At 36.6% G+C, this 25,978-nt stretch overlaps 3 protein-coding genes across 3 annotated transcripts in view; 2 read left to right on the top strand and 1 right to left on the bottom strand.

Annotated features, from left to right (window-relative positions):
- The window catches only part of LOC21389091 (4-coumarate--CoA ligase-like 6), an 8,113-nt gene extending 5,646 nt beyond the window's left edge, over positions 1-2,467 (top strand). The window contains exons 6-7 of the mRNA XM_024175519.1: positions 1,540-1,642; positions 2,191-2,467. Coding sequence (XP_024031287.1) covers positions 1,540-1,642; positions 2,191-2,304 — 217 coding nt within the window. The 3' untranslated portion in view covers positions 2,305-2,467. The remainder of the gene's footprint in view (positions 1-1,539; positions 1,643-2,190) is intronic.
- A 3,841-nt stretch (positions 2,468-6,308) lies between these two features.
- Positions 6,309-9,473, top strand: LOC112094509 (proline-rich protein PRCC). The gene is made up of 2 exons (XM_024175518.1): positions 6,309-7,384; positions 9,189-9,473. The coding sequence occupies exons 1-2, from the start codon at positions 6,377-6,379 to the stop codon at positions 9,345-9,347; spliced, it is 1,167 nt and encodes a 388-aa protein (XP_024031286.1). The 5' UTR covers positions 6,309-6,376; the 3' UTR covers positions 9,348-9,473.
- A 577-nt stretch (positions 9,474-10,050) lies between these two features.
- LOC21389092 (DNA ligase 4) lies at positions 10,051-25,533 on the bottom strand. The gene is made up of 27 exons (XM_024175516.1): positions 25,153-25,533; positions 24,051-24,142; positions 23,840-23,925; positions 23,626-23,762; positions 23,179-23,253; positions 22,862-22,953; positions 22,576-22,647; positions 22,398-22,477; positions 22,235-22,272; positions 22,125-22,131; positions 21,788-21,946; positions 21,343-21,418; positions 16,071-16,195; positions 15,958-15,992; positions 15,809-15,867; positions 15,402-15,485; positions 15,041-15,136; positions 14,898-14,946; positions 14,685-14,772; positions 14,183-14,386; positions 13,613-13,738; positions 13,222-13,321; positions 12,959-13,064; positions 12,632-12,759; positions 12,324-12,485; positions 11,583-11,735; positions 10,051-11,090 (listed from the first exon to the last, which is right to left on the bottom strand). The coding sequence occupies exons 1-27, from the start codon at positions 25,489-25,491 to the stop codon at positions 10,184-10,186; spliced, it is 3,675 nt and encodes a 1,224-aa protein (XP_024031284.1). The 5' UTR covers positions 25,492-25,533; the 3' UTR covers positions 10,051-10,183.
- Between the last annotated feature and the right edge of the window lie 445 nt (positions 25,534-25,978).

The raw sequence follows: 25,978 nt of genomic DNA on the forward strand, positions 1-25,978 counted from the left end.
TTAGGTAATTTGAGTGTAGATTTTGAGTTGAGTTTGAGTTATAACTTGAGTTGAAGTTGTAACTTGAGTTTGTGTTTAGTTGTGTACATTTGAGTTATGGTTTGAGATAAGAATCTTTTTTGAGTTTGTGTTTGAATAAGTCAAAACTTGAATTTATTTTTAGATAGTATTTTAATAAAAACTCAATGCTGATGAAAAATTTTAATAGGGTATATGAGTCTAGTTTTATTCATCTTTTCGTTGTCAACGCATAGAAAAAAAAAATCATCTCAATCAGAATTAAAACGAAAAAGTTATAATATTTTTAAGAATAAAAAAATATTGTTCATTAACTTGAGTTCGAGTTTCTAAACTCGAGTTGAAGGGAAAACTTGAACTCGAGTTTTAGTTCCAAACTCGAGTTCAAATTTAAAAGAATATAAACTCGAATAAAATTATAACTCGAGTTACCTTTTTTTGAGTTTTTCACTCAAAAACTACCTCACCGAACAGGGCCTAATACACTCGATTCTTGTAGTGCTACCCGAAAAAATTCCATCTTTAAAATATGAATATATTGACTTTCAATTACAAAAATTAACACAATCCGATTAATCTAATTCGTCCTATGCATTATCTTTTCCTTTTCTTTTTATTATAGACCGGTTTTAGGTAAAGTTACGAAAAGTAACGTTTGTGCGCATGTAAAAGACTTGGAACGTTAATAGTAAAATACATTTTACGTTAAAATGATTGTAAGGAATAAAAAAAAAAAGTGATAATTCATATGAAATCATCCCTCTATATGGTTTTATATTTCTTTTTTTTTACTACTATTGCACGTGATGAATATATCTACTGTTCAAAAATTTTATACCATTTTTTCTTGAAATTAATAATTTCATTATATACTTACAGATGTATACAAATGCAATAATTATTCAAATTCGACTTTAATTTTAGGTTCTGATAACACTAATTAAATTTTTTCATAAAAAAGAAAAAAAAAATTAAACATTGCAACATTGTGATCATATATAAAAATATTCATGAAAGGAAAGATACAAAATATATATATACATGTGTATTTTTTTTTTTTTTTTTTTACTTTTTTTGCTCAAGAATATTTGTAGTACTAGGGACAATGTGGCTTAAGCACGCTCCCAATTAACAAGTTTAAATAAATAAAAAATGCAATATTTATTTTATGCTTGACCTCCGCCGTATAATAAGCTCAGATTTCCTAAAAAAAAAAAAAATGATATAGAAATCGTTTTCTATATAATTAAGAAAACATAGAACAAATAAAAGCAGCAGCAGCAGCAACAACAACAACAACAAAAAAGAAACCTTACTTGGATCTTGTTAGAAACCCAATAAAATTGAAAAGAGAAGATAGACGAGTATAGCTGAGAAGTCAAAAAGTAACCTTGTGATTAAGTAGAATATCAAAAGTAAATATGATAATTCTTGCTCTTTTGTTTTTTTGTTTTTTTGTTTTTTTTGTTTTTTTGATAATTTTCTTCTTAATCTTATTTTTTTCATTTTGGTTCTATCTAGTATACCGGATGAAGAATGTGGGGAGATACCGGTGGCATTCGTGGTTAGGAAGCAAGGAAGCAAGCTTTCCCATAAAGATGTCATGGACTATGTGGCTTCACAGGTTATTATTATTACTGCTATTACTATTTTAAATTCCATCTTATTTTTGTTGAGTAATGATATGAAAAACCATAAAAAATTTTAGTCGCATTTACAAAAACGTACCCTAATAACTTAATAATTTCTAATATATTTGCGAAAATAATTATTTCTTATAAAATAATCTCTTAGTTTCTGATATTACAACTATATCCTTGAGATTTGAGGTAGCCCTGCAAAATTCAAAAATACCATTGTAATATATTTACTTTAAAGAATAACTTGAGATACTTAAAAATGAAAGGTCGAGTTTTCAAAAAATTAAAACACTTTTGTATATCATGAAAGTAAAAAAAAAAAATCATAAGTTATGTGAGTACAACCAATTATTATTCTCTCCCAATCCAATTATCCCTAACATGTGGTGCCATGAATTTCTTTGTCATTATAAATAATATATATTTTCCATTTATGTTTCAAAGTGGTAATTTCCATTCTTATTTTTGCATTCTATACATGCTTGTAATTACCATCTTCTGAGAAATAATTACATATCTTTTTGTTGGGCAGGTTGCACCATACAAGAAGATCAGAAAGGTGATATTTACAAATTCAATACCGAAATCTCCGGCCGGAAAGATCCTCCGGAGGGAACTCAAGGAGTCCTTAACTTCTAAACTCTAAGGCCATGTTAATTTGGTTCATTTTATTATAGATACATATATTTTTATAGTATAATTTTGCAGTATCATTTTTTTAAAGGTCCCTATCATGCGTGTTATACTATATATTTGTTGTGTGTGTGTATTTTTTTTTTCTTTTTATGCTTAAAGCATATGTTGTGTTTGTTGGGTGTATTCAAATGTTGAATAGAGTTGTTTCAAAACTCTAACGCCATGTTAATTTGGTTCATTTTATTATGCATACGTACATGTATCCTTATCGTATTATTATGCAGTATATATTTTTTAAAGGTCGACTAGTTAATCATATAAGCTAATTTCCACTTAGACTACTATTTATATACTTTTTTTTAGATTTTTATTTAATTTTTTTTATTTTTCAAATATTGCTAATTATATTTTATGTTGTAAAATTTTTAATGACAGCTTAATTAATACGTGCATCCACACGTACCTAAACTAGTGCTTTAAAAAAAACGGAAATAATAGGAAATAGGCTAATATGAAAAGCTTAAGAAAGTATATAGGCCAATTTTCAGTTATAGAAATTAATATGTCTTAACTTGTCAAGTTATGGTTCATAACCAGATAAGTTATGGACAATAACTTGTCAAGTTATGGTTCATAGTCAGACAAGTTATGGACGAAAACAGTAATTTAGTCTATTTATTAACTTATGTAAACTATTGGCTTATTAATTTTAATTCATCTCAAATCTTGACCTATTTCTCTCTTTCTCCCAAAAAAAAATAGCTCCCGAACTCGATGTCAGTAGAGTATACCAATCGTTTATATTTTCTACTTATTTCTTTACAAAATTCATTGTTTGTTACTCGCATGCATGTTGAGGGAATTTTCTATCAAAACGCCTACTATTGTCGTTTTGGCAGGAAAATAGAAAGCAAAGTTCCCATTGAGCTATGAGTTTCCATTGTTATTGAGGCATTTAGGGTTTTCATGTTTCAAACACTCAAAGAGTTAAATGATCCTAAATTTGGAGAACAACCATATGCTTGATGGATGCTCAAAGAATTATGCTCGCTAGGCTTCTTACAATTACACAAATTATCTTTTATGAACTCCACACCCTTCGAGAGCCCCCAAATATTTCACCCAAATATGTATCCCTAATTTGTCCCAACTTAAACCCTAGTTTTAAGTATCTGATATATCCACTATATCAAATAAGTTAAGTTCTTATTTATCTACTAGAATTTATTAATATTATTATTTGTCTTTCATGATACAGTGAATTCGATATGTATGTGATAGGTACCGACCTGCAATGAACAATTCCTAGCAGCTAACACATGTCAAAGCTAACCAAACACAAGAGATTAATTGAGAAAAGAGAGCTGAGAATGTCTCAGAGCCCTCAACTGGTATTAGCTATGGAAGCAAAAGAATTACAAGTCCCACAGCTTCGAGGCGCTGCTACCTCCACCCACTAATGTCGTACCTCACTCCTAGCATCTAGCCCTTTTATTCATGATTCGGTTAGGCCACTAACATAATTTCTCATGTGACCAATCATCAAGTGACACCTGTAGCTTAGGTATTTGGGCCCTTTCTTGGGCCTCTTGGAGTACACATTACCAAACCGAACGTTCCTAACACTTCCCCCCTCTATGACATGCACCTTGTCCCCAAGGTGGAATGTCAGAAACTGAGCAGACATGGCGGCAGCTGACTCCCATATGTTTTCAAACGAGGGCAGACCCTGCCACTTAATGAGAACTTCATGGTTGCCGTTGAGCAGCTTGCAACTGGCTATGACTTCTTCGGGTTGCACTTGAAGCTCACCATCGGCGCTAAGAAAAGTAGGAAAATCACTGACAGATGCTTCAACTTTGATGGCCTTGCGTAGCTAGGAAATGTGGAAAACATGGTGGATCTTTGCAGTGGAAGGAAGATCCAACTTGTAGGCAACTGCTCCCACTCGTTCCCGCACACGGAATGGACCATAGAAACGGGGGCTGAGCTTTTCATTCATCCAACGGGCCAGCGAGCGTAGTCGGTAGGGTTACAATTTTAGGTAGACTAATTCACCCTCCTGAAAAGTTATATCACGCCTTCGCTGGTCAGCTTGCTTCTTCATGCGATCCTGGGCCTTGAGAAGATTCTCCTTGAGTTCCTGAAGGATGAAATTGCGTTCCCTTAGTTGCTTATTCACGTCCTCCACAGGGGAGGGATCATCCATAAACTTCAAAATGGCAGCTATCAGATGAAGCATCCTACATGCGGTGGAAAAGGTAATTTGAAAATCTGTTGTTGTGCGAAGGAAATAGTAAAGCTTCCTTGAATAGTGGCATTTCCTATAATTGAAACACAATGTCGTTTGGTTGTAGGAGACTGAAAAATTGTCGTAATTACGTAGTGCAATGCATGGTATATAATTATCCGCTTTACCGAGGAGTTGTGTTGTTAAAGAAGCAGGTATTTATAACTCAACACATAAAAATAAAATGAGATTAAAACATTACTGGCTTTTCTGAACATCTAACGGCCCTCAAAAATTTCTTCACGTCTCCTAACATTTGAACTCAAGATCTCTCTTTTTAGAAGGTTCTTAAGTGTAAGGCTTTGTTCATTTCGTGAATTTGAGTTTTTAATTCGAGTTGAGATGCGACATTTTCTGAGAGTTTTTCACTATAACAGAAAAAATTAGATGTGACATTTTCTGAGAGCTTTTTGTTAGTTTACCAATCCATCCCAAAAGCTTAAGCTGTTAGGAGGTGGGCCAACAATAGTTTTATACTTTAACACTCCCTCTCACATGTGGGCTGGACAATGGGCAATCGTGTGGGTAAATTAATTGGAAAGCCCAACACGTGAATATTTAAGCTCGAGATATATTAAAGCCCAACACATGATGACAATTTTAAATGGGGATAAAGAGTGCAATTACGGGGGTTTAATCTCAGGACCTTCCGCTCTGATACCATGTTATTAGTTTACCAACCCATCCCAAAAGCTTAAGCTGTTAGGAGGTGGACCAATAATAGTTTTATACTTTAACACTTTTTACTGTAGAAACTTAAAACTGAAAACTTAAATCGGTGATATGAACGAAGCATGAGTGTTTAAGTCAAGTGTTCTTACGCTAATTTTGGGATATGATCTTGCCCTCTTGTTGTATATTTTCTAATGGGATAAGCCTCTTTTTTTTTTTTTTCTATTGGCTAGCTTCGCCTCACGTGGGCAATTCCGTCCATTTAATAACAGAAGTCAGCCAATTGAGGTTAATAGCAATGGTTAAAAATTTGAGAATATTTTGATAAATTACTGCAACTTCCGTGGCAAATAATAAATTTGTAATACCAATTAGCGCCACCATATATAAACTAGGACTGTTCATAAACCCGAATAATCCGTAAACCCAACCCACATCGCCTCAATTTAAGTCGAAAAAAGTAATCCGCAGCACTATTTTTAAATTTGCGACTCATTATACCTCTGACCCGAAGTTTTTGGGACGGATTGCGAGTTGGGCCCATAACAACCCGCAATTCCCAACTCAATCCGCACAACATACTCTCAAGCTTTTGGCCCAAGCCGAACTGCCTAAGTTCTACCCTAGGCTCACTAACATTAAGGTTCACAATCTCATTCTCGGTCTTCTCTCCCGTGAACCCCCTCTTCTTGCCTCTTCCTTTTTAGTTTTCCCTCTTCTTCCCCTCCCGTGAACCCCCTCATAACTCTCTCCTCATTGCTCAGTCCGCTCGGCCGCCGTCTTGCCCACGTTCTCCGGTGCTCTCTCGCCGGACTGATAAAAATGGTTGCTATTTTTATTTAATGATAAAGTTTGAATATTATATTAAACTTTAAGTCTTTAATTTTTTGAATGTTTAAACTGACCACCCAACCCATCTCGTACTGCCCCAACTCAACCCGAACATCGTTGGGTTGTGAAATTTTTTTAACATCATTAGGACTAAATATGTATAACTCACTCACTTTAAAATAAGAAAAAAAAGTCCTATCCCGCACCAACCCAATCCATGAACAGCCTACTATAAACTAGTTCTTGCACCTCCGCGTTTTCTTTTTCTGGTTCTCTTCACTTCTGTGTGATGGATTCTCTGCTCGCAAATTACGCCTCTTCCGACGAAGAAGAAGAAGAAGAAGAGCAACAACAACAACAACACGAACAACAGCTTCAATCGCCGCCGCCCAAACCCGACTCTTTTCCCTCTTTCTCATCCCTCCCAAAACCCAAATCCTCTTCTTCTTCATCTTCTTCTCTCTTCCCGCTCGAAGATTCCAGAACCACCCCAAAACCCCCCTCCGCCTTCTCCGCTCTTACCAAGCCCAAATCCCAAAACCCCACTTCGAATTTCTCATCTTCAGAGACCAATCCCAAAAGGGTCGTCCAATTCAAGCCTCCAATCAACCCCTATTCCGTCAAATCTTCCGAAATCGACGACGACGAGGATGAGGAAGAGAAGGAGGAGGGAAGGCGAAGGCGGGATTCCGTCCCCGAATCCTTTTCGTCCAAAGATGCCCTATGGGAGGACTTAATGTCCGCCGTTCCCGCTCCCAAGAACTCCGTCTCTCGCGGCGCTTTTACTTCCGCCGGTTCCCGTCGGAGAGCCATCATCGAAACCGAAGTCCCCGCTTCGAATTTAGGCGATCCGAGGCCGGAGAAGGACGAATCCATTGCCGGTAAGGATAATTCGGGTATTGATCAAAATGATGTGAATAATGCGGAGCAGTATAGTTATGCTAATTATGAACCGGGAAGTGATCAAAATGCTGTAAATTACGGCTATTATGAGAATTACAATTCGGGTTTTGATCAAAGTGGGGATGGTTCGAGTTATGGAGGTTATGAGAGTTATGGGAGCTATGGTGAGTATGGGCAGCATTATGGGAATAATTGGGATGGAGGGTCAGCGGCGGCCGCTGCGGTGCCGGAGGTTTTGGGTGCGGTGCAAAGTGGTTTTGGAGGGAAGGGGAAGAGAGGGAGGAGTGAGATTCCTACGGAGATTGTGGAAGTGAAGCAAGATGAGTTGATCAAGAACAGGCCGAGGGAGGACCAGGTCAAGGCGACTGGAATTGCTTTTGGACCTTCTTATCAGGTACTACACTGTGCTTGTGATTTTGTTTTCTGGCTTAGTTTGGGATTTTTTGTTCTGTTTGAAAATATATTACTTTTAACTAGCAAAATAACTAAGAATCGTGAATTATCATTAGACTTTAATTGTTGTATGTGTGTCATGTTCGAACTAGTTTTGAGGCTTCGAAAAGCAATACCAAATTGCCCCTAGTCTTTGTTTGTTTGCCATTAAATTGTCTCTTGAACATGATTATAGGTCATGCTATTGCTTTTCTCTATCGTTGTTGTAGATTTGATGGCAGTGAGTTGTAGCATCCTCATGTTTAGTAGTGGTGTGTACTTTGTTGGAGGGTAGAATTTGGTCTCTGAAAGTAGGAAACTCCTAAACCAAATTAAGATCGCTAAACTGTTCAAATAATAACTAATGGCTGTAGGGGAACTCGAATAATAATAAAGTATGTGTATGTTTCAGTGTTTGTAATTTGTATTAAATTTAGTTACATTAGTAGTCTATGAAAGATCTATCAAGCACTTAGTCAAATTTTTCAGTTGTAAATTTGAGCGATTTGATCTTGGCTGTTTTTAAGTTGTACATATGAGGGGATGTTGCCGCCGAAAAGGGTGGGTAAGAGGGGTGCAACTTTAATCTACCAACCCGACAATCAAACAAGGAAAGAATTTCTCTCGGGCATCTGAGAATGAGTTGTGCGGTAACTTCTGTCTGTCTTCTATTAAATGACTTCATAGAGTCCTAAGGGTAGTGGAATCGAATACACCAGAGGATTGGGCTTGTTTAAGTAATTGTGATCCACTGCCTCTTCCTGCTGCATAAGACCAAACTGCCCGGTTAAGGGGGCAATTTGATCTTCCTTTGAGGGTCTCTTTTGGACCTGAGCAGCTGGGTTCCTTCCCCTCTATTGTAAGCTATGTGATGAAGTCGACGAAAGACACGGTGGGTCCTTGCTTAATGAGTTCTAGAGCTGGGGATAGCTCCTTAATTAATTGCCAAATCTTAATCGAACTATCCTTTCTGATTGGCCTTGGCCAACACAAAGTTCGTAAAAGACATTCTGATAAGACTCAGTCCAAAGTGCCTAAGACCATTTGGTCTAGTGGCACCGGGGAGGGTTTGGGTGGGATGGGGTTTGGGGGTTTGCAGGTTCGATCCCATGTTGTATAAAAAAATAAAAAATAAAAAAATAAAAATAAGGCTCAGTCCAAAGTGATACACAAGTTATGATGGGAAACCTAGAAACTAAAAAGGATATGAGTCGTTCTTTAAAGTGTGGCAAGTTCTAACAGAACTCTTCCTGCTCGATGAAGTGATGTTATTTACTTTTCAGTATACATGTTTTTTCACTTGTGATGGGCTTTGCCTATTTTTGCTAGTCTTGTTCTTTAGTATTAGGTGAAACTGAGTACCTTAATCGTTCTCTGGATGGAAGCATCATGTACTCCTGAAATCTAGGTATTAGCACTATCTTCGGATTTTATACACTTGTGAGTCTATGACTAGCAAAAAAATAGGATCTCAGTTTTTTGTTACAAACTGTGGCATAAAGTTTGTTCAAAAACAGAACAGGCTAGAACTCTTAACGTCAAAATGCAAGAGACAAGTATGTCCATAGAGTGGTCTAGTCTCATATAATTTGTGTCTTCAGTGAAGGCCTCCTTATTTACTTAGTTCTGCATAGTTTCTTTCAGTTAGAATTCTGAATCATTTATTTGATGTTTGGCCTCTCATTTACTTAAGATTATATATAAATCACATTTCAATTTTTCAGTTTATAAGTAAACAAAATCACTCTTTTGTATGGTTTTTTCAGCCGGTTTCGACAAAGGGGAAGCCCTCAAAGGTGCATAAGAGGAAGCATCAGATTAGTTCTTTGTATTATGATATGAGGCAGAAAGAGATGGAGCTTGCAGAGAGGCGTGCAAAGGGCTTTCTCACAAAAGCCGAAACACAGGCCAAGTATGGTTGGTGATTCTGTTGGCCATTGTTGTACTTTCTAACCAGGAAGGATTCTCCATAGTTTCATCTTTGTCTTCATAGTTGATTGTAGTGGACCACAAATGCTTTCAATATTGTATTGAGAGAAATTTTCTGTTCAGATTTCTTCTACTTTTGGGAAGCTAGAAATGCTGGCTATTACAACAATGGCGTTTCAGTTAAGATTCTTGTCTAGTACAAACATCAGTCCACCGAACAAATTTCAATGAAAATGAAAATTTTGCTTTTAGGTGCATTTAGTGCACTAGATAGAGGACGTTTGGTTTATATATTCAGAATCATTCTCGTTTTACGTGTATTTTTTGTGAGAAAAAATACTGTAAAAAATCATGAATCATGATTCAAAATCAGGGACGAATATAAGAAACAAACGTCCCCTTAGTGTCTTTAGTATTTTGATTGGACGAATAATTTGGACGTACAACCCCTATTCCGCGTTCATGGGATAAGTAGTCCCATTGGGAAAAATAACTACCGTCTCATCTAATATACTCCAAGAATGATGATATAAAGTATGATCAAATTTAAATAAAATCTGACCTTAAAAGTAATCTCATGGAATTCAATCCTGCACACCAAACACGGCCCATACTTTATAGGTTCGATTCTTTTGACAGCAAAAATTGAGCATCAGAGAATTAAAATTCACCCATTTTCAAATAATTTTACAGCCAAAAGAGTGATAAATATACATTATACACTGAGAAACTTAATAGGAGTGTCATAGTAACAAGCGAGTAAAAAAGAGATAAATATACAATAAGAAACTAATTATATACAGATGCAACCAAAAGGCTAACACAAAAGTAACTACCAATCCTTGAGTAGGTCCCCAGCAATATCCTTGTAGCTAACTTTCTTCTTTTTAGGCTGTGGTGCATTAGGATCCACTGCTGGCTTCTTATCTTCAGTACTTGTATTTGTAATTTCGACTTTCTCCTTTCCAAGCCTCGGAATCATGTCCAACAACATGGCATGAACAGGATCAGTCATAAGTTCAAGCTTCTCGGGCGGCGGCGGCGGCGGCTGACTGTTTTCACTATTTTGCTTTTCACTCGTTTCATTCTCAGGAACTTTATTGAACCAATACCTAATATTCCCTTCACCTTCTTGCTTATCCGCATTGCCTTTTTCTGATGACTCGGACTTTTCTATCGTTTTGGTTTCACGGGTTTGTGAAGTGCCTATATCTATCCTCTCATGGATATCCTCTATTTGCTTGTTGGCCGGTTCTTTGAATGTACTTTCGTCTTGAGAAGCATTATCCTCTGATTCATTGCCAGATATTTTAGCAGGCTTCTTTCCAATGCGTGCCCTTGTTCTTCGAACTTGCTTGGCGCCTCCTTTTGCTTTGCTTATTTGCGATTGTTCCTCAACTATATTTCCATGACTTTCCCCCAGTTGTTTGCTCTCTTCTTTAGTAGTGTTTTCTTCATCAGAAACACTATCATCCGATTCGTTTCCAGATATTTTAGCAGCCTTACTTCCAACACGTGCTCGAGTTTTACGAGCTGGCTTTGCCACTGCTTTTCCTCTGTTCCCAGCAGGTCTTCCTCGTTTCCTCTTGGAACCAACCTCAAGTACAGGCCGGATTCCTGGGCTTTCTGGAGCCTCACTGCCTTTTCTATTATTTCCTTCTTTGCTAGGTGACAATGAAACATTCTGCTTCTTCACAATGTCGAGATCAGAAGAGACTTCTAGATCCATGTCCTGATTCCTGAAGAAACAAAGGAAATACAAAAGCATCATTAGTCTAAAATTAGGATTAGTTCTTTTAGGTAGACCTTTATTACTTGCAAAGATGAAAAAACCTCTCTTGTATTTTTTTTCCCCCAAAGTCGCAATTTGTCAAAATAAGCAGAAATACCCTTTTATAGAAGTTTACCTAAAGGAGCAACCCCATAGTACCATGCAACGCATTTGGCACTTAGACGGTCATTCAGTATCCATAGCTTGGAACTGAAAATCCAATGACTGTGTAACGATTTCATGGCTCACTTTAAGTTCAATTTGGAAAGGATTCTCAACCTTGAGCCTTTAGCCACTTTTGTCACAACTAGTCTAAGTTTTATCATAAGAATAATAAAAATAATAGCAATGACTGAATTGTAACTGTAGACAGATCAACACATGTAAAAAGTAGCTGACAGTCTAAACTTGTATGAAGTTCTGATCACACGTACTACATTCTAGAATGTATTTAACTCACCAATCTTCAATTTTCAACTGTTCCAGCAAAGGCTTCAAACTATATGTTTCTTCTGGCAACCTTTGTTCCCTTTCCACACAATCTTCCAACCATTGAGATTGGACAATATGTAACTTTCCATTCCAGATAAGACGTTTTTCCGTTCCACTAAAACTGTTCATGGACAAACCATAGAAAAGCTTAGTCACCGAATTAGCAACATTTTTAAACATGTTAACATACTAATAATGGGTTAAAGAGGGAACGGCCTATAATAAGCATCCAAAGACCACAAAAATAGTCATTTGTTGTTACCATGAAATCTGCGCACACACAATATTTGGAAAAAGAATCATAGCTTCATTTTATTGTACTTCTTACCATGGTGTTGTGAATCAATTTAGGAAGCTCCACCCAAAAAAATGAATTAGAATAAAACTATAGGTCCTACCATTTATAACCAAACTGGTGGGAAGTAAAGGTTGGAACTTGGAACAAGTTAGAACACACTATAACGGCAAAACACGCCTTTTTAAATAAGTAATGAAAAAAATGGCATAAGATTAACACAGCAAAATGATCATATAGCGAACACTTTGGAAAGTAGTTCAACACTTTGAACAAGCATTAATTTAATAAATAAAAAAATGACAAGGTAAACGATGAAGAGATATCAAAACTCAAGCGTGATAAGACATTATATATAGCATGCTAGCTAAGTGGCTACAAAGCATACTCAATTACACCATATAGACATATTACCTTTGCAATACATTTTCCAAGTCCAGGGTAAATCCTGGGACTGATAAGACAACCAAATGGGTAGCCTGAGCAAGACTATTGCTGACTCTGCCACCATTCATGTTGACTTCAACTTTTAACCTCCGAAGAGAGAGCCCCAACAACACTTCCCAATCCGGTTTCCTTTAAGAGAAAGTTCATTAGAAAACAAACTAATAGCTAAAAATAGAGAAAATTTCAGATAAAATCAGTTTATCACAAAAGTAAAACACTTGAAGCAAAAAAATTAAAAATACATATATATATATATATATATATATATATCTTACAGAGACTCTGGTGACGCGTGGAAGTATATGAAGCAGCCATGGAAGCGGGACCACTTGGCCAGACTGTACTTTTCCTTGAAATGATCAATTGTTTTTGTATCTTCCGCTCTATCCACATTGCTTAAGAGCTGGAAAATGAAACGTATAAAAATTTTTCTTTGTAAAAGGCTCAATGTATTTCCAATAACTCCCCAGGTGAAACTCCTAATGCTACAAATTAAAGGGCTTCTTTCTATTCTTACGGGAATAACAGAGATGATATGGTGTTCAAAACACCACTTATGCAAGTGCTATGGAAAAGTATATACACACGCAAATGCAACATACCTGTTTGATGCCAGCAAGGTCTAGATCCCAGTAGTACGAGTCAGAAAACTCATCAATTTCTTCTTGTAACTTCTTTTTTGAAGAATCAGATAGAAAGAGGAAATACCTTCAATAGAAACACCATTAAGCTATCTTATTAAAAAGCATTCCTTCAAATCATCAAAAAGCACAAAAGATGATTATGCTGCAATGTGATTAGAAATAAGCAAACGGACTAGATGGGATGACTGATTAAGCAAAAAGTAGGAGATATGTTGACTAACTTTGGTTGTAGAGGAAGGAGCTTCTTTTGAGAAGAGCAATTCAATAGCCAAGAGTAATGAATAATATCTCCACGAAGCTTCGCCGCCTGAAATTTAATCCCTGCCAAAAAATTAACTTTTCAATTCCAGCCACCAAAAGCGTGTGCTTGCAATACATTAATATGTGGATGCGAGTCTCTGCATGTTAGTGCCTATGCGTGTGTGTGTAGAGAGAGAGAATGTTTGCAATACATATATATGTGGTTGCGAGTCTGTGCATGTTTGTGCCTATGCGTGAATGTGTCTGGGGAGAGAGAGTGTGTGTTTGCAATATATTAATATGTGGTTGCAAGTCTGCATGTTTGTGCCTATGCGTGTGTGTGTGTGTGTGGAGAGAGAGAGAGAGAGAGACCCTTGCTTTCAGCTGCAACACAATGAGTGACTGAATTGTTCAGATTCATGGAAAAAGTGCCCCCATTTTCAGCAACCATTTTGTGCAAGGAGTCGAGCGAATGAGTTGGAGGCACATTCACAAAGTCTGAACTTGTTAAGGACACTTTAGTACAGCAGGAAAAACCAGGATTTAAAGACCAGTAAGGTAACAAGTCCCATATTTCAGCACATGAATGTATACAGGTAACCACAGAAAGAAAAGCAAAGTAATGGTGACCATGATTGGCATATTCTGATATTTATAATCGTAAAACATGCAAAATGTCAGCCGCCTTTTCCATCACAAATACTCTCTCCATCCAAGTCTTCACCTTATACTAGTGGTAGGTTTAGGATTTACCCTTACTGATAGGAAATAGTTACTCTTCCCAAAAAGCGTAAACAGAAGAAACTAAGTCTGCAGTCTATCAATTCCATGAAGACAAGAATCAGATGAGATCTAGATTATGTTTCCTAAAGACATTTTTATTTCAAAAACTTCACATAAAGATATATCAACCAGGAAAGCAAAACAATTCTAGCAGGATACAGAACATCATGCCTGAAAATATTGTGTCGCCCTCCTTAACACCAGAAATATCTGTTTGAACTAAATGTGAAGGAACGACAGACAGCTTCTTTTTGTCTTCCCTTGTAGAGGATTTCGTGCGTTTTTGTTTACTATGTTGCACTGCAGCAGAATCTGTCCCCCTATGGGTGGTGCCATTGGTTGTTTGTACCAGCTCTATAAATGCTGCGATTACAAGACAAAAAGGAAAGCAAGAAAATAAAAGGAAAAAAAATAATAGCAATAAGATTAATATTTTCATACAAGCTATATCTTAATGCAGCTTATCTCTTTTATCAATATTAAATATAAATAAAAATTAAAAAAAGAGTAAAATCACCACCCATAAGCTAATATAGACACCAAAATGAACGTAATGCAGTTTCTCTTTTGTAAATATTAAAAAAATAAAAAAAGAGAAATCACCGCACATAAGCTAATCTAGACACCAAAAGAAACACGAGAACACAGTCAGTCCTTTTACATTGCACATCAAGGCATTCATGCCAAGGCTTGTCATATCTAACTCGGTCAATACGTGGAAATCTCAAGCTGTATGGTGCAGCAAAAACCTACAAGAGAAACAAATGATAGAAAACTTATCAGATCATGCAAGAGCCTATAAGGCAACTTTACTCGGCCATATATTTTCTTTTATGAACACACTAAATTTAATATGCTAGTCGTAAGAACACACCTCAGACCTTATAGTTCGAATGTCACTGGTAATAGAAAGTATTATTGATCTGAAACGAAAGGGGCAAAACGAAGAGGTTAAAATTGAACATTATTGTAGGAATAATCATTGGAACCTTTATACATAATTATATAAATTCTAACTTCTCTGGGCTGTCAATCCAAACATCTGGCCTCTCTTTGGAATTATTCGTCACTTGATAAAAGCTTGGTGGGGCCTTCTTGGGATATTCATACTTCCTGACAAACCATCAAGAGAGGAGCTCAGAATTCTCTGTAAAAGGAGGAAAACAATAATCCTAAAAGTAACTGTATCTTGGTTATTTCATGACGTGTGAATGATTTTGGGCCACAAGAGCAGTCGCAACTAAGCAAACACTGTAATTACAATGAAATTTCTCTCCAAACATTTTCTCCAAGAATTACCAGAATTGTACTCATTTAACTTATTGTGTATTTTATGAACACTGAAAGATCATAATGTCATAAAGTTGCCTCAAAGTACCTGAAAAAAGGCTTTAACTTGTTTACAACAGCATCTAGATCCTCATCAGAAAGTCCAGTACCCACTCTACAAAACGATATAAATCTGCAATAAATAAATTTCTATTAGAACCATTGGTTAATCTGTCATTTACACAAAAGAGATGATACTAGTACTAATTACAAATAGGTTCATTAAATTTATTTCAACTGAATAACAAGTATAGAAATTCCGTTGTGAATAAAGAACCTATTTAGAGTGCCTTTATACAAGAGAGAGGGTGGAGAGACAGGATAATGTGATGATCATCACGAGTATCACAGGACTATTTACTTAAGCATAAAATGATCACAGCATCGTCGCAAATGAAATTTTACAGATGCCAAGCAAATTATCGCGTATAGAAATGTCAGCTTAGAAATTCTTACCGTCTTGGATGTGTATTTGGTGTTGGACGCTCTGCAATGCCCACTAAGAATTGAGCCACCTGCCATACGATTACACTTCTTACAAAACGATCACACTTTAAAAATAAATTTAAAAAAAAAAAGGAAGAAGAAGAAGAATGAAAACTAACCTCCCCTCCACGACGTCCAGAGCCATAGTATCCCCCTAATAACATGTACACACAATTTCAGAGGAACTTAAAATATATGTTGCCTTGGTGTAGAAGGGTTAAAAATTACAGACCTATTATGAGAACATCCAGATCAGAACCAGCACGAACATAATCAGGCTTCAATTTCAACCACTTTCCACTCCTATCACTAGGTTCCCACTTGGAACCAAGATCCTTCAGAATAATCCCTTCATCTCTATAACAATGAGAAATGATTGTATCTTAAGAAATCGAGAAGACAAATAACTGATAAATCAAACTTCAAGAATAAAACTTAAATAACTCATCAATGGAAATCAAAGGTCCAAATGTAAAATTAGCTTAGCTGTTATATTCCTTTTCTATAAATTTGAACCAAAGTGATCTCAAAATTTTAATAAAAGAAAAACTGAATTACGCATATCCAAAATAAAACACTGGTTAGTTTTCTCAACCACTGATCAGAACCAAAGTGATGAAGTCTATCTGCACGAATACTGAAGCAGGAGAAGAATCTGGATCATCCAATAAAATAAACAGAAATAAATAAATCATTATAATAAATGTTTTTTTTTTTTTCAAAAGACATGTTGAGTGGACTGTACATCCTTAAATTGGACTGATGTATTCGATTTCAGCTACAAATCTACTATTGTGGATGCCCTAGAAGGTTTACATAGAAGCTTTTGACTAAGAAATAAAGGTAGCTTGAAAACACTAGAATTTCAATCTTTCGCTTGTCCAAGAACTATAGGTTTTCGGTCTAATGTCACTGCATGACACAAATCCCAGATATGACATGCACCGGAGAGATCACAATTTCTTAAAGAAAAGGGCTAAGGACCTAACTCTGAGCGCTTGATTTTGATAAGAACCTCACTAGAATTAGCTGCAATAATAGAGACATATAGAAATACAGATAGGATTATGTTAGTAATTAGTAATCAACATAATAAGTGGTTAGTGGTTTGTTAATTAGAGTTAGTTGTTTTGTTAAGCTAGTTAGTAGTAGTATATAAGCAATAGAAAGAGACTAAGGGAGGGGGTGATTATTGAGTGTTTTCGTTACAGCTTGCTCTTTTGGGAGAGAGATAGGCCTCTCAAAAGTCTATCAACCATTGTAGCTTTCTATTTTCTCTATCAAATATCAATCTATATTTCTCTATTATTGCAGCCAATTCTAGTGAGGTTCTAATTGTTACAATCTTTGGGTAGAACTCATCCCCAAAAGCTAGCTTGTAGGGAGAGGGTGCCCAAGTGGTTATAAACCTACATGCTACACCCATACTTTAGCAATGTGGAACTCAACTAGGATCCTAACATACCACCACGCTTCCAACACCGACGTCCACGGCGGCCCACTCTAGATGGACCACTCTAGCCTTTTCAAGTCGCCCCTTCTGCAACGTGGGAATGAGGTGGGGCGTGCTCTGATACCAATTGTTACAATCTTTGGGTAGAACTCATCCCCAAAAGCTAGCTTGTAAGGAGATGGTGCCCAAGTGGTTATAAACCCACATGCTAAACCCATATTTTAGCAATGTGAGACTCAACCAGGATCCTAACAGATTTCAATCAAAACATATGTTACTACCGCGATGGGTTACCATACTAATTTAAACGTTCATATCCAAAACAACTGCTTTGATTTCATATCCAAAACAATTGCTTTGATTCCATTTTAATTTACAGTTTCTCCAAAAGGAGGTGTGTGCACATTAGTTTTCACATGTTAACCCTAAACATAAGGAGCATGTACGCAAAGGTTTAGCATTGGACAAAGAATTGGTTTAGCATTGGACAAAGAATTGTTACATCAGACAAGGATGAAAAAAAAAAAAAAGTTAAATAGAGAAGCATAATTTGTAGAACATTTCTAGAGTCCATGCTAGAAATGCTCATCGTGTTGTAAAGCATATTCTTGACAACAACAACAACAAGCCTTAATTCCAACTTAATTGGGGTCGGCTATATGGATTTCACTTTTCCACGCAGCTCTGTCCAAAATTAAACTTTCCTGAAGGCCTAGATCTAGAATGTCTTTCCCAACTACTTCGGCTCACGTAATTCTTGGTCTACCCCTCCCTCTCCTAGTATTAGGTATAAGAATGTCCTCCCAAGCACGAACTAGTGCTTCTAGCGGTCTACGTTGAACATGCACGTACCACCTCAAGCGGTCTTCACGCACCTTATCTTCTATTGGTGCTACACCTACTTTACTACGAATAACTTCATTCCTTATGCGATCCATTCTCATATGGCTACTCATCCATCTTAACATATGCATTTCTGCCACACTCATCTTAGATATATAACATAGTTGGGCGGATTACAGTCCTATAGAACTTTCCTTTCAACTTAATAGGCATCTTGTCATCACATAAAACTCCCGTAGTATTCTTCCACTTAACCCACCCCGCCTTAATTCTATGTTGAATATCTATAGCTCTTTCGTACTGCACTATAGACCCAAGGTACCTAAACTTCCTCGAAGCCCCAATCTCCACACCATCTAAAGAAATTCCATCACTCTGATTACTTGAGTTACTAAACCTACAATGCATATATTCAATTTTCGTTCTATTTAACTTAAATCCATTCGTCTCGAGAGTCTGTCTCCACAGTTCTAACTTACGGTTAACTCCTTCCCTATATTCATCAACTAAAACTATATCGTCCGCAAAAAGCATACACCAAGAAACTCTATCTTAAATTTCTCTTGTCAGCTCATCGGCTCATCCACCACGATGGTGAAAAAATAAGGACTAAGAGCAGATCTTTGATGAAGGCCGATCCGAATGGGGAACTCTGTCGTGTAGCCTCCAACAGTTCTCACACTTGTGACCACACCATCGTACATGTCCTTAATTACCTTGATATACCTCACACGCACTCCTCTCTTTTCTAGCACCCACCATAAAACTTCCCTTGGCACCCTATCATATGCCTTTTCTAAATCTATAAAGACTATATGTAGGTCCGTCTTGACTTCTCTGTACCTTTCCATCAGCATCCTAAGAATAAAAATGACTTCCGTGGTTGATCTGCCTGACATGAAGCCAAATTGGTTACCTGAGATGGTAGTTGTGGCCCTTAATCTCCATTCAATAACTCTCCCAAAGTTTCATAGTGTGGCTTATTAACTTTATGCCCCTATAATTGTTACAATTCAGCACATCTCCTTTATTCTTGAAGATGGGGGACAAGAATACTTTTCCTCCATGCATCGGGCATATGCTGCTTTTTTAGTATTTCATTAAAAAACTTAGTGAGCCACACAATTTCAACATCTCCTAACACCATCCAAACCTCTATTATATATCATCTAGCCCACATGCCTTCCCCTTTTTCATTTTCCGTAGTGCAGTTTTAACTTCCGAGACTTTGATTCCGCTTGTATACATCACATTAGGTTCTCCTTGTGACCTAAGATCGTCAAACTCTATCGCATGATCATCATTATAAAGCTTCTCAAAGTAACTACTCCACCTTTCCCTAATGTCTTTATCTTTTGTCAGAACCTGATCCGTATCATCTTTAACACACCTCACTTAATTTAGGTCCCGACACTTCCTTTCTCTTATCCTAGCTAGTTTATATATATCCTTCTCTCCTTCTCTAGCCCCAAGTTTCCTATATACCTCATCTAAGTAAATAGAACAAGCCTTACCAACTGCTCGCTTAGCTTCTTTCTTCGGTTCTTTATACTTATTAAAAGTTTCAACATCCTTGCGCTTTGGTAAATCTCTATATAAATCCCTCTTGGTCCTAATAGTCCTAATAGCCTTTTGAACTTCGTCAATCCACCACCAGGTTTCTTTCCCTGGGGGGCCTTTACCTCTAGATTCCCCTAGTACCTCCTTTGCCACTTTTCTAATTCAGCTGGCCATGGCATCCCACATAGTATTTGCATCACCTATATATGACCAAGTAGCCTCATCTAACAACTTCTCTTTAAAGGTCAATTGCTTTATTCCCTTCAAATGCCACCAACGAGTACGTGGGAGGTGGTTTATCTTAGTCCTTCTATAGCCAAGCTTAATGCCCACATCTAAGATCACTAACCTATGTTGGGTAGCTAGTACTTCTCCAGGAATTACTTCACAATTCTTACATAGAGAACGTTCTCTATACCTTGTGAGAAAATAATCTATCTAGCTCAAGTTCCTCCCATTCTTAAAAGTGATCAAGTGAGAATCTCTTTTCTTGAAAAATGTATTTGTTATGATAAAATCATGTCCCAACACAAATTCCAAAATAGGCGGAATTTAAAGCATATTCTTGACACCCAAAGAAAATTCCTAACAAGAGCAGGTAACAATAACACAAGCTGGCTCTCCTATTCAACACAAACAAACAATTAACTGGCTGACTATAAATGGTTTCAAGGTACCATGCTTCATAAAGCCATCTGTATAAATGCATAATAATTTCCTTCCATTAAATGCTGTAAGATTTTCTAGACGGCCATGGTTTCATGGTACCATGTTTCAAGGTACCATGCCTCATAAAAGAAATGGGAGGGAACCACTCTGATATGACCATACAAGCACACAGCCCACAGTTTTTTTTCCCCCCTTCCCTTTTCTATATTAGTAAATTTATCACAACTTAAAAATATTAATATAAGCCTTGATCTGCAAATCAAAATATATGTAAGCCAGAGATTTCAATCCAGTTTAGAATCTTATAGAACGTGCATATGAAGGGTAGTTCAACACCACAGGTTAGGAGAAAATTGAGAGACTATTAGGGTGCGTTTGGTAGATGGATCCAGAATCATGATTCTGGATCCTGGTTCAGAATCAGTGTTTGTTTACAATGATTCTGAATCAGTGTTTGATTTGGATGATTCTGAATCATGATTCGGAATCTGATGTAATGTTTTAAAAACCACCCCCCCCCCCCCCCCCCGATTCAAGGTGATTCATATCCCTGATTCTGAATTATGGTTTCAGAATTATGATTTGAACCCAAAATCATAAATCATGGTTCTGGTTCCAGAATCATGATTTATGATTTTGGGTTCAAATCATGATTCTGAAACCATGATTCAGAATCAGCTTGGTTTGAATCCTCGTACCAAATGAACTCTTAGTGTTGAAAAGCTTAGGCCCCGTTCTTTTCGTAGATTCAAATCACAATTCAACCCTTTAGCACAGTGTTTTCTCTCAAAAAAAAAGATTGAATTTCAATTTTAGTTTTCCACTCAAACCCACGAAAAGAACACCCCCTTAGACACAATAAGTAAAGTAGCCTGCGTAATTGCATGGTCCACATTAATCTAACTAAACTGCTAAGCGCTTATCCAAACCTCATAGCTTCCAAAATATCTAATATTAGCAAACTGAATATCATGCTTACCTATTTTCAATAGTCTCTTTGAAAAATATTTCAACATCATCAACGTTATGAGCAATAAGCGACCAACAAGGTTCACCTGAAAAATTAGCAAAAGTACGAATCTTGGCCTAGTTAGAATGTATTGTACAAGTCATAGTGCTTGTGTGTGAGTCATTTTTTTATGCAGATAGGTATGCTAAATGCAGCAAAGAGTAAAACATATTTGTTTGACCTGTCACACACAGCCAAAGTATGTCAAGTGTGCAACAAAATGCTAACAAAATTAGTATTAACCTTACAAACAACATCGTTATGAGCAATAAGTAGTATTAACCTTACCAACAATCAACTAACAGTTAAATCTCCAACCAACTACAATGAGAAATGAAAATAATCCACGAACTAAAAAAAAATATTAATCAAATAAAATGTGGAGTACCCAATAAGATCTATGATCTTTCTTTACCTGGAGAACGACGAGTATTAAGACCACCACCATCTGGTAGTAAGATTTCTAGACGGCCCTTCAAAGACTTCACAACTCTTTGAAGCAGCTCATGTCGTTCCTTCAAGCTCTGATGAATTACACTTGTGTCTCCAACATAAAGAATATCAAATGCAACGTCTAGTCATACTCATGTCAAGGTCACTATCCTTTGACTAATTATTTGTGTTTTTTACTTGAAAAGTATGTGGACGTGGTTGACATTTCCCACAATCCAGAACAAGAGAAAACAAAACACTTCAGGCCTCAATAATGAAGCTGGACTATAACTTGACGAATTCAAATACTAAAAGGATACAGCATAACTGCATCAAGAAGAAAATCAAAATTAAAAATGAATCTAAATAGAAAACCAAGTTTACTATTGAACTACGTAAATGTAAAGCGATACTGTGATAGAAAGAATACATGACGATCACTATCAAATCCATCCCTTGCTGCCTTAGCTGCAAAATAGAAGAATCGTGTAAGCATGTACTTATTATGTATGTATTTGCATGTTTATATTTGTATGAGCGTGAGTCATGCTAATAGCAAAAATGCTAAAACGTTACTGTATATATTAAAAGACCTATCTCTTGGTTTGAACCAAACTCGGCAAAACGATTTAAAGATGTGTCCCACACCAACATTTCACCATCCAATATACACCTGACAGCATGTAAGGAATTAATTAAAATCTCATTGCATAAGTTAGAAAAGGCATAACTTTGTGAACTGGTGGCCTCATTATTTATGCAGATGTATACCTATCAGCCAGAACATTTTGTTTAATAATATCCGACATTCCATGTTCATATTCTGTGTGATCAAGAAAATTCCTGCATGAGATAAAAACATAGCAATCATCATAAAATGGAAAACATTTCAACGTCTCTGCATATGGAAAAAGTGAGACAGGCCCATGTCTTGTGAACCTGAAAAAGCATCTCTATACTATCATTCATGCCACATTTATAAATATAAAATAGTGACTAACAACACAGAAAAGGATAGCAACGACAACGGAGAGTTATTGAGAACATATGTCACTACCTTGAGAAGTAATGTATATCAGTTCCATTCTTGTGAATTTGGATGCGATCACCATCAAATTTGCACTCAACAAGCACTTCCTTTCCAAGAAGCTAAAGAGACAACAAAGAGTGGAGAACAACAAACATATCATAAAAACATAAGCATCAAGAACAGAATCAAACCCGAGAATCATTTACACAAAAAGAAGAAGATTATCAATGAATCAAAACTCAGAAAAGAATATAACTGCCCTACTTAGGGAGATGTCAAGGCTGTCAAGTATAAAGGATAACACAAGCTCATCTAGTTAAGAAACGTTAATGTTGGTATCAAACCTTCTTCCATGCAGTAGTTGCATCCGCAACTCTCATAGCTAGTTGAGGACGAACTGCTTTTCCAACTTCAATGTCCTATAAATATAATTCAATAAACTTCTTGTTGAATGCAAATTTTTCTAAACACGTAAAAAAAAGAAAAATAAATTATGCATAATTATCTTCTCCTCTGTCATTCTTTGGCTGAAGAAACAAAAACGACAGCATAAATAACATTTGTACATAGCAGGTTTGACATGCTCTTTCTGGTGCATTTTAAAGTTTACATTAAAAACAATTTAAATTTCAGAAACGCCTCATAAGCCAAAAAAAAAAAAAACAGAAGAGAAAGTTCAGAGGAAACTGAATATACCAAAAAGACCAGAGACCAGAGATGACAAATACAAGTAGGTTTGAGAAGTAAAATGTATATACATATATAGATCCATTTTCATCTTTATAGTGCACCTGACGCTTATGGCGTTGACTTCGATCTCTAAGCTTTTCACAGACCAATTTCAAGTCACAGGTGACATTGAACAAGTCTTCTGCATCTGGATGAAATTCATGAAAGATGCTTTTTTCACTGATCCCCAACTTCAGATCTACAAAAGTGACGATAAAAATCAAAACTAATTGTGAATTAAGGAAAAATCCAAATCCAAATGTTAATAATCAGCACCTTTTAGAATAATCATAATAATCCACTTCATTTCTTGTGCATTTGTCTTGCTAATCAAAGTAGAGAGAACTGAAATCTTCTCTGACCTGTTCCCATCATTGATTCATATAACACTAAAAAATATATGTAAATCAACTATGCCCCTATCAGGCTAAATCAATATGCATGCCTAAGATTCAATTAGTAAGTATAGAAGATGCTAAAAGTATGCCTGCTTTCACTTGAAGCCAAACGATCCAGCAAGTCATTCAGCTCCTTGATTGTTAGTCCACCAGAAGCCATTCCTTGCCTACGCTCCAGTATCTGTGTTACAAAGAAGTAATTAAATCATTTAACTGTATGAATCATTCAAAAATTGTGTCGAACATACTTCGGAACTTCTAGCCCTGAGGAAAGTTGAGCGGTTATTGTAGTAGCCCCTACATGGCTTTGAGCTCTCCCAAACATCTTGTTCCGAACCCAAGCTGCTAAGTTGGTTCAGGACATTTTTGGACTATTTGATAACAGTTAAAATTTGAATTGGGTTTATAAAATTACTTCAAAGAGTTAAAATTTTTGGCCTACAAAGAGTTTGATAGGCCAGTTTTTTCAGAACTGGTCAGATGTTGGGCACCATTTCCGTGATCCACCCCCGTTTTGTTTGTTTTAGTTATCAGGGTATAGTCGTTCTAGTTTGGGAAACCTCTTCCCTTTTCCATTTGTATTCTCTTGTAAATTTTTTCCCATTACTAAGAGTTCTCTGTTTCTTTTCCCAAAAAAAAAATAATTATAAAAAAAAACCTTGGGATTTCCTAAAAATGTATTTATCATCTGTAATCCTTCTAACACTATGCAAAACATCACATACAGGGTCTTCATTTTTAAAAAATTAATCCCTAAAAAACGGAAGAAAGACTAACTGCAATAAAAAGTCGCAAATGCAAAGCAACTGATTCCATGCAACTAACTTAAGTTCATCTTAATTTCTTTGATTCCAAGCAACTGAACTCTCATGGTGCAAATAATAACAAGCACAAAGCAGACACCCAAACAATTTTTCCAAAACAACTTGCCTAGAAAAATTTTATTCCCAAGTTTCTAATAAGAAAACCATACGAATTACATAAAAAGATGCAATTTTTCTTAATGTCCGATCATCAAAAAATAATCATAGATTTTCTTTTACAATTTCTTAAATTAATAATCATGACAATAAGATTTCATTTCATTTCCTTTCTTTTATATCTCAGAAATCAGATCCTACGTTAGGGCAAACCACATGTATCATCGCTCAACTATCTCCTCGGAGAGAGAGAAGGTGGAAAAAGGCGAACCTCGAAGGCGACGAGGGCGAAGTTACCGGCGTAAGCTCCGGCCTTGGCGGCGCCGCCCTTCCGCCAATTGATTAGGCGGAGCGCGTCCTCGGAGTCCCTGGAGATGCCGAGAGCGTCGATGAGGGACGTCGCGAGGACGGACTCCTTGAGGCCGTAGGATCCCCTCTCACGGTCGAGGTTGGGGAGGAGCAGTCGAATGGCGGGGAAGTAGTCGCCATTTTTGCAGAAAGTGTCGAGAAACTTGCGGAACTTGGAGCGCTTCTTGGCGGCGGGCTTGCTCCGAAGCATCCAGTTGAAGAGGCTGCACAGGACGCTGATCTTGGTCTCCTCCGTCGCCATTGTTGCTTGCTCTGGAAGCTTTATCACGACGTCCTTTTAGTATGTTTCTGAAAACTGGAAATTGAATATTTGATTTTGGGGGTTTTATATCAGAAGCTGTTGTCAGTGTGAAGCTTGCGAGTAAGGCCGTAAGAAATCACCCGAACCTGACGAATCCGGCCGAGCCGAGTCGATCCTACTTGAAAATCACGAGTTTTTAATTTTTTATTTAATTTTTTGTTTTAATTATGCCTAATCCGTACTGCACCGGTAGAGGCACGGAATGGGGTTACATGAACCCGAGGTAACCCTACCCGGCCGAACATGTTCAAAGTAGGTAAAATAATGTCCAACACTTCAAATTCTTATTTTCATAAGTTTATGTACTTTATGCTTTTAAACTGTTAACTTATTTATGTTTTGGATTCACGGTTTGTGTAAAAAATGCTTGTATGACATAGTTGTTGAATTAGGGCATTCTTTATTTATATTGGAAGTGTTTGATTTC

Source organism: Morus notabilis, unplaced genomic scaffold, assembly GCF_000414095.1.
Source record: "Morus notabilis unplaced genomic scaffold, ASM41409v2 Scaffold480, whole genome shotgun sequence".
Taxonomy (NCBI): Eukaryota; Viridiplantae; Streptophyta; class Magnoliopsida; order Rosales; family Moraceae; genus Morus; species Morus notabilis.

What these genes read in the sequence shown, in the direction of transcription:
- LOC112094509 (XM_024175518.1), top strand. Translation starts at nt 6,377, where the DNA reads ATGGATTCTCTGCTCGCAAATTACGCCTCTTCCGACGAAGAAGAAGAA. An exon ending in CTTTTGGACCTTCTTATCAG is followed by an intron (nt 7,385 to 9,188) that starts GTACTACACTGT and finishes TGGTTTTTTCAG; the next exon opens with CCGGTTTCGACAAAGGGGAA.
- LOC21389092 (XM_024175516.1), bottom strand. Translation starts at nt 25,491, where the DNA reads ATGGCGACGGAGGAGACCAAGATCAGCGTCCTGTGCAGCCTCTTCAAC. An exon ending in TTGGAAAATGTATTGCAAAG is followed by an intron (nt 11,736 to 12,323) that starts GTAATATGTCTA and finishes GTCCATGAACAG; the next exon opens with TTTTAGTGGAACGGAAAAAC. An exon ending in CAGTTGAAAATTGAAGATTG is followed by an intron (nt 11,091 to 11,582) that starts GTGAGTTAAATA and finishes TTGTTTCTTCAG; the next exon opens with GAATCAGGACATGGATCTAG.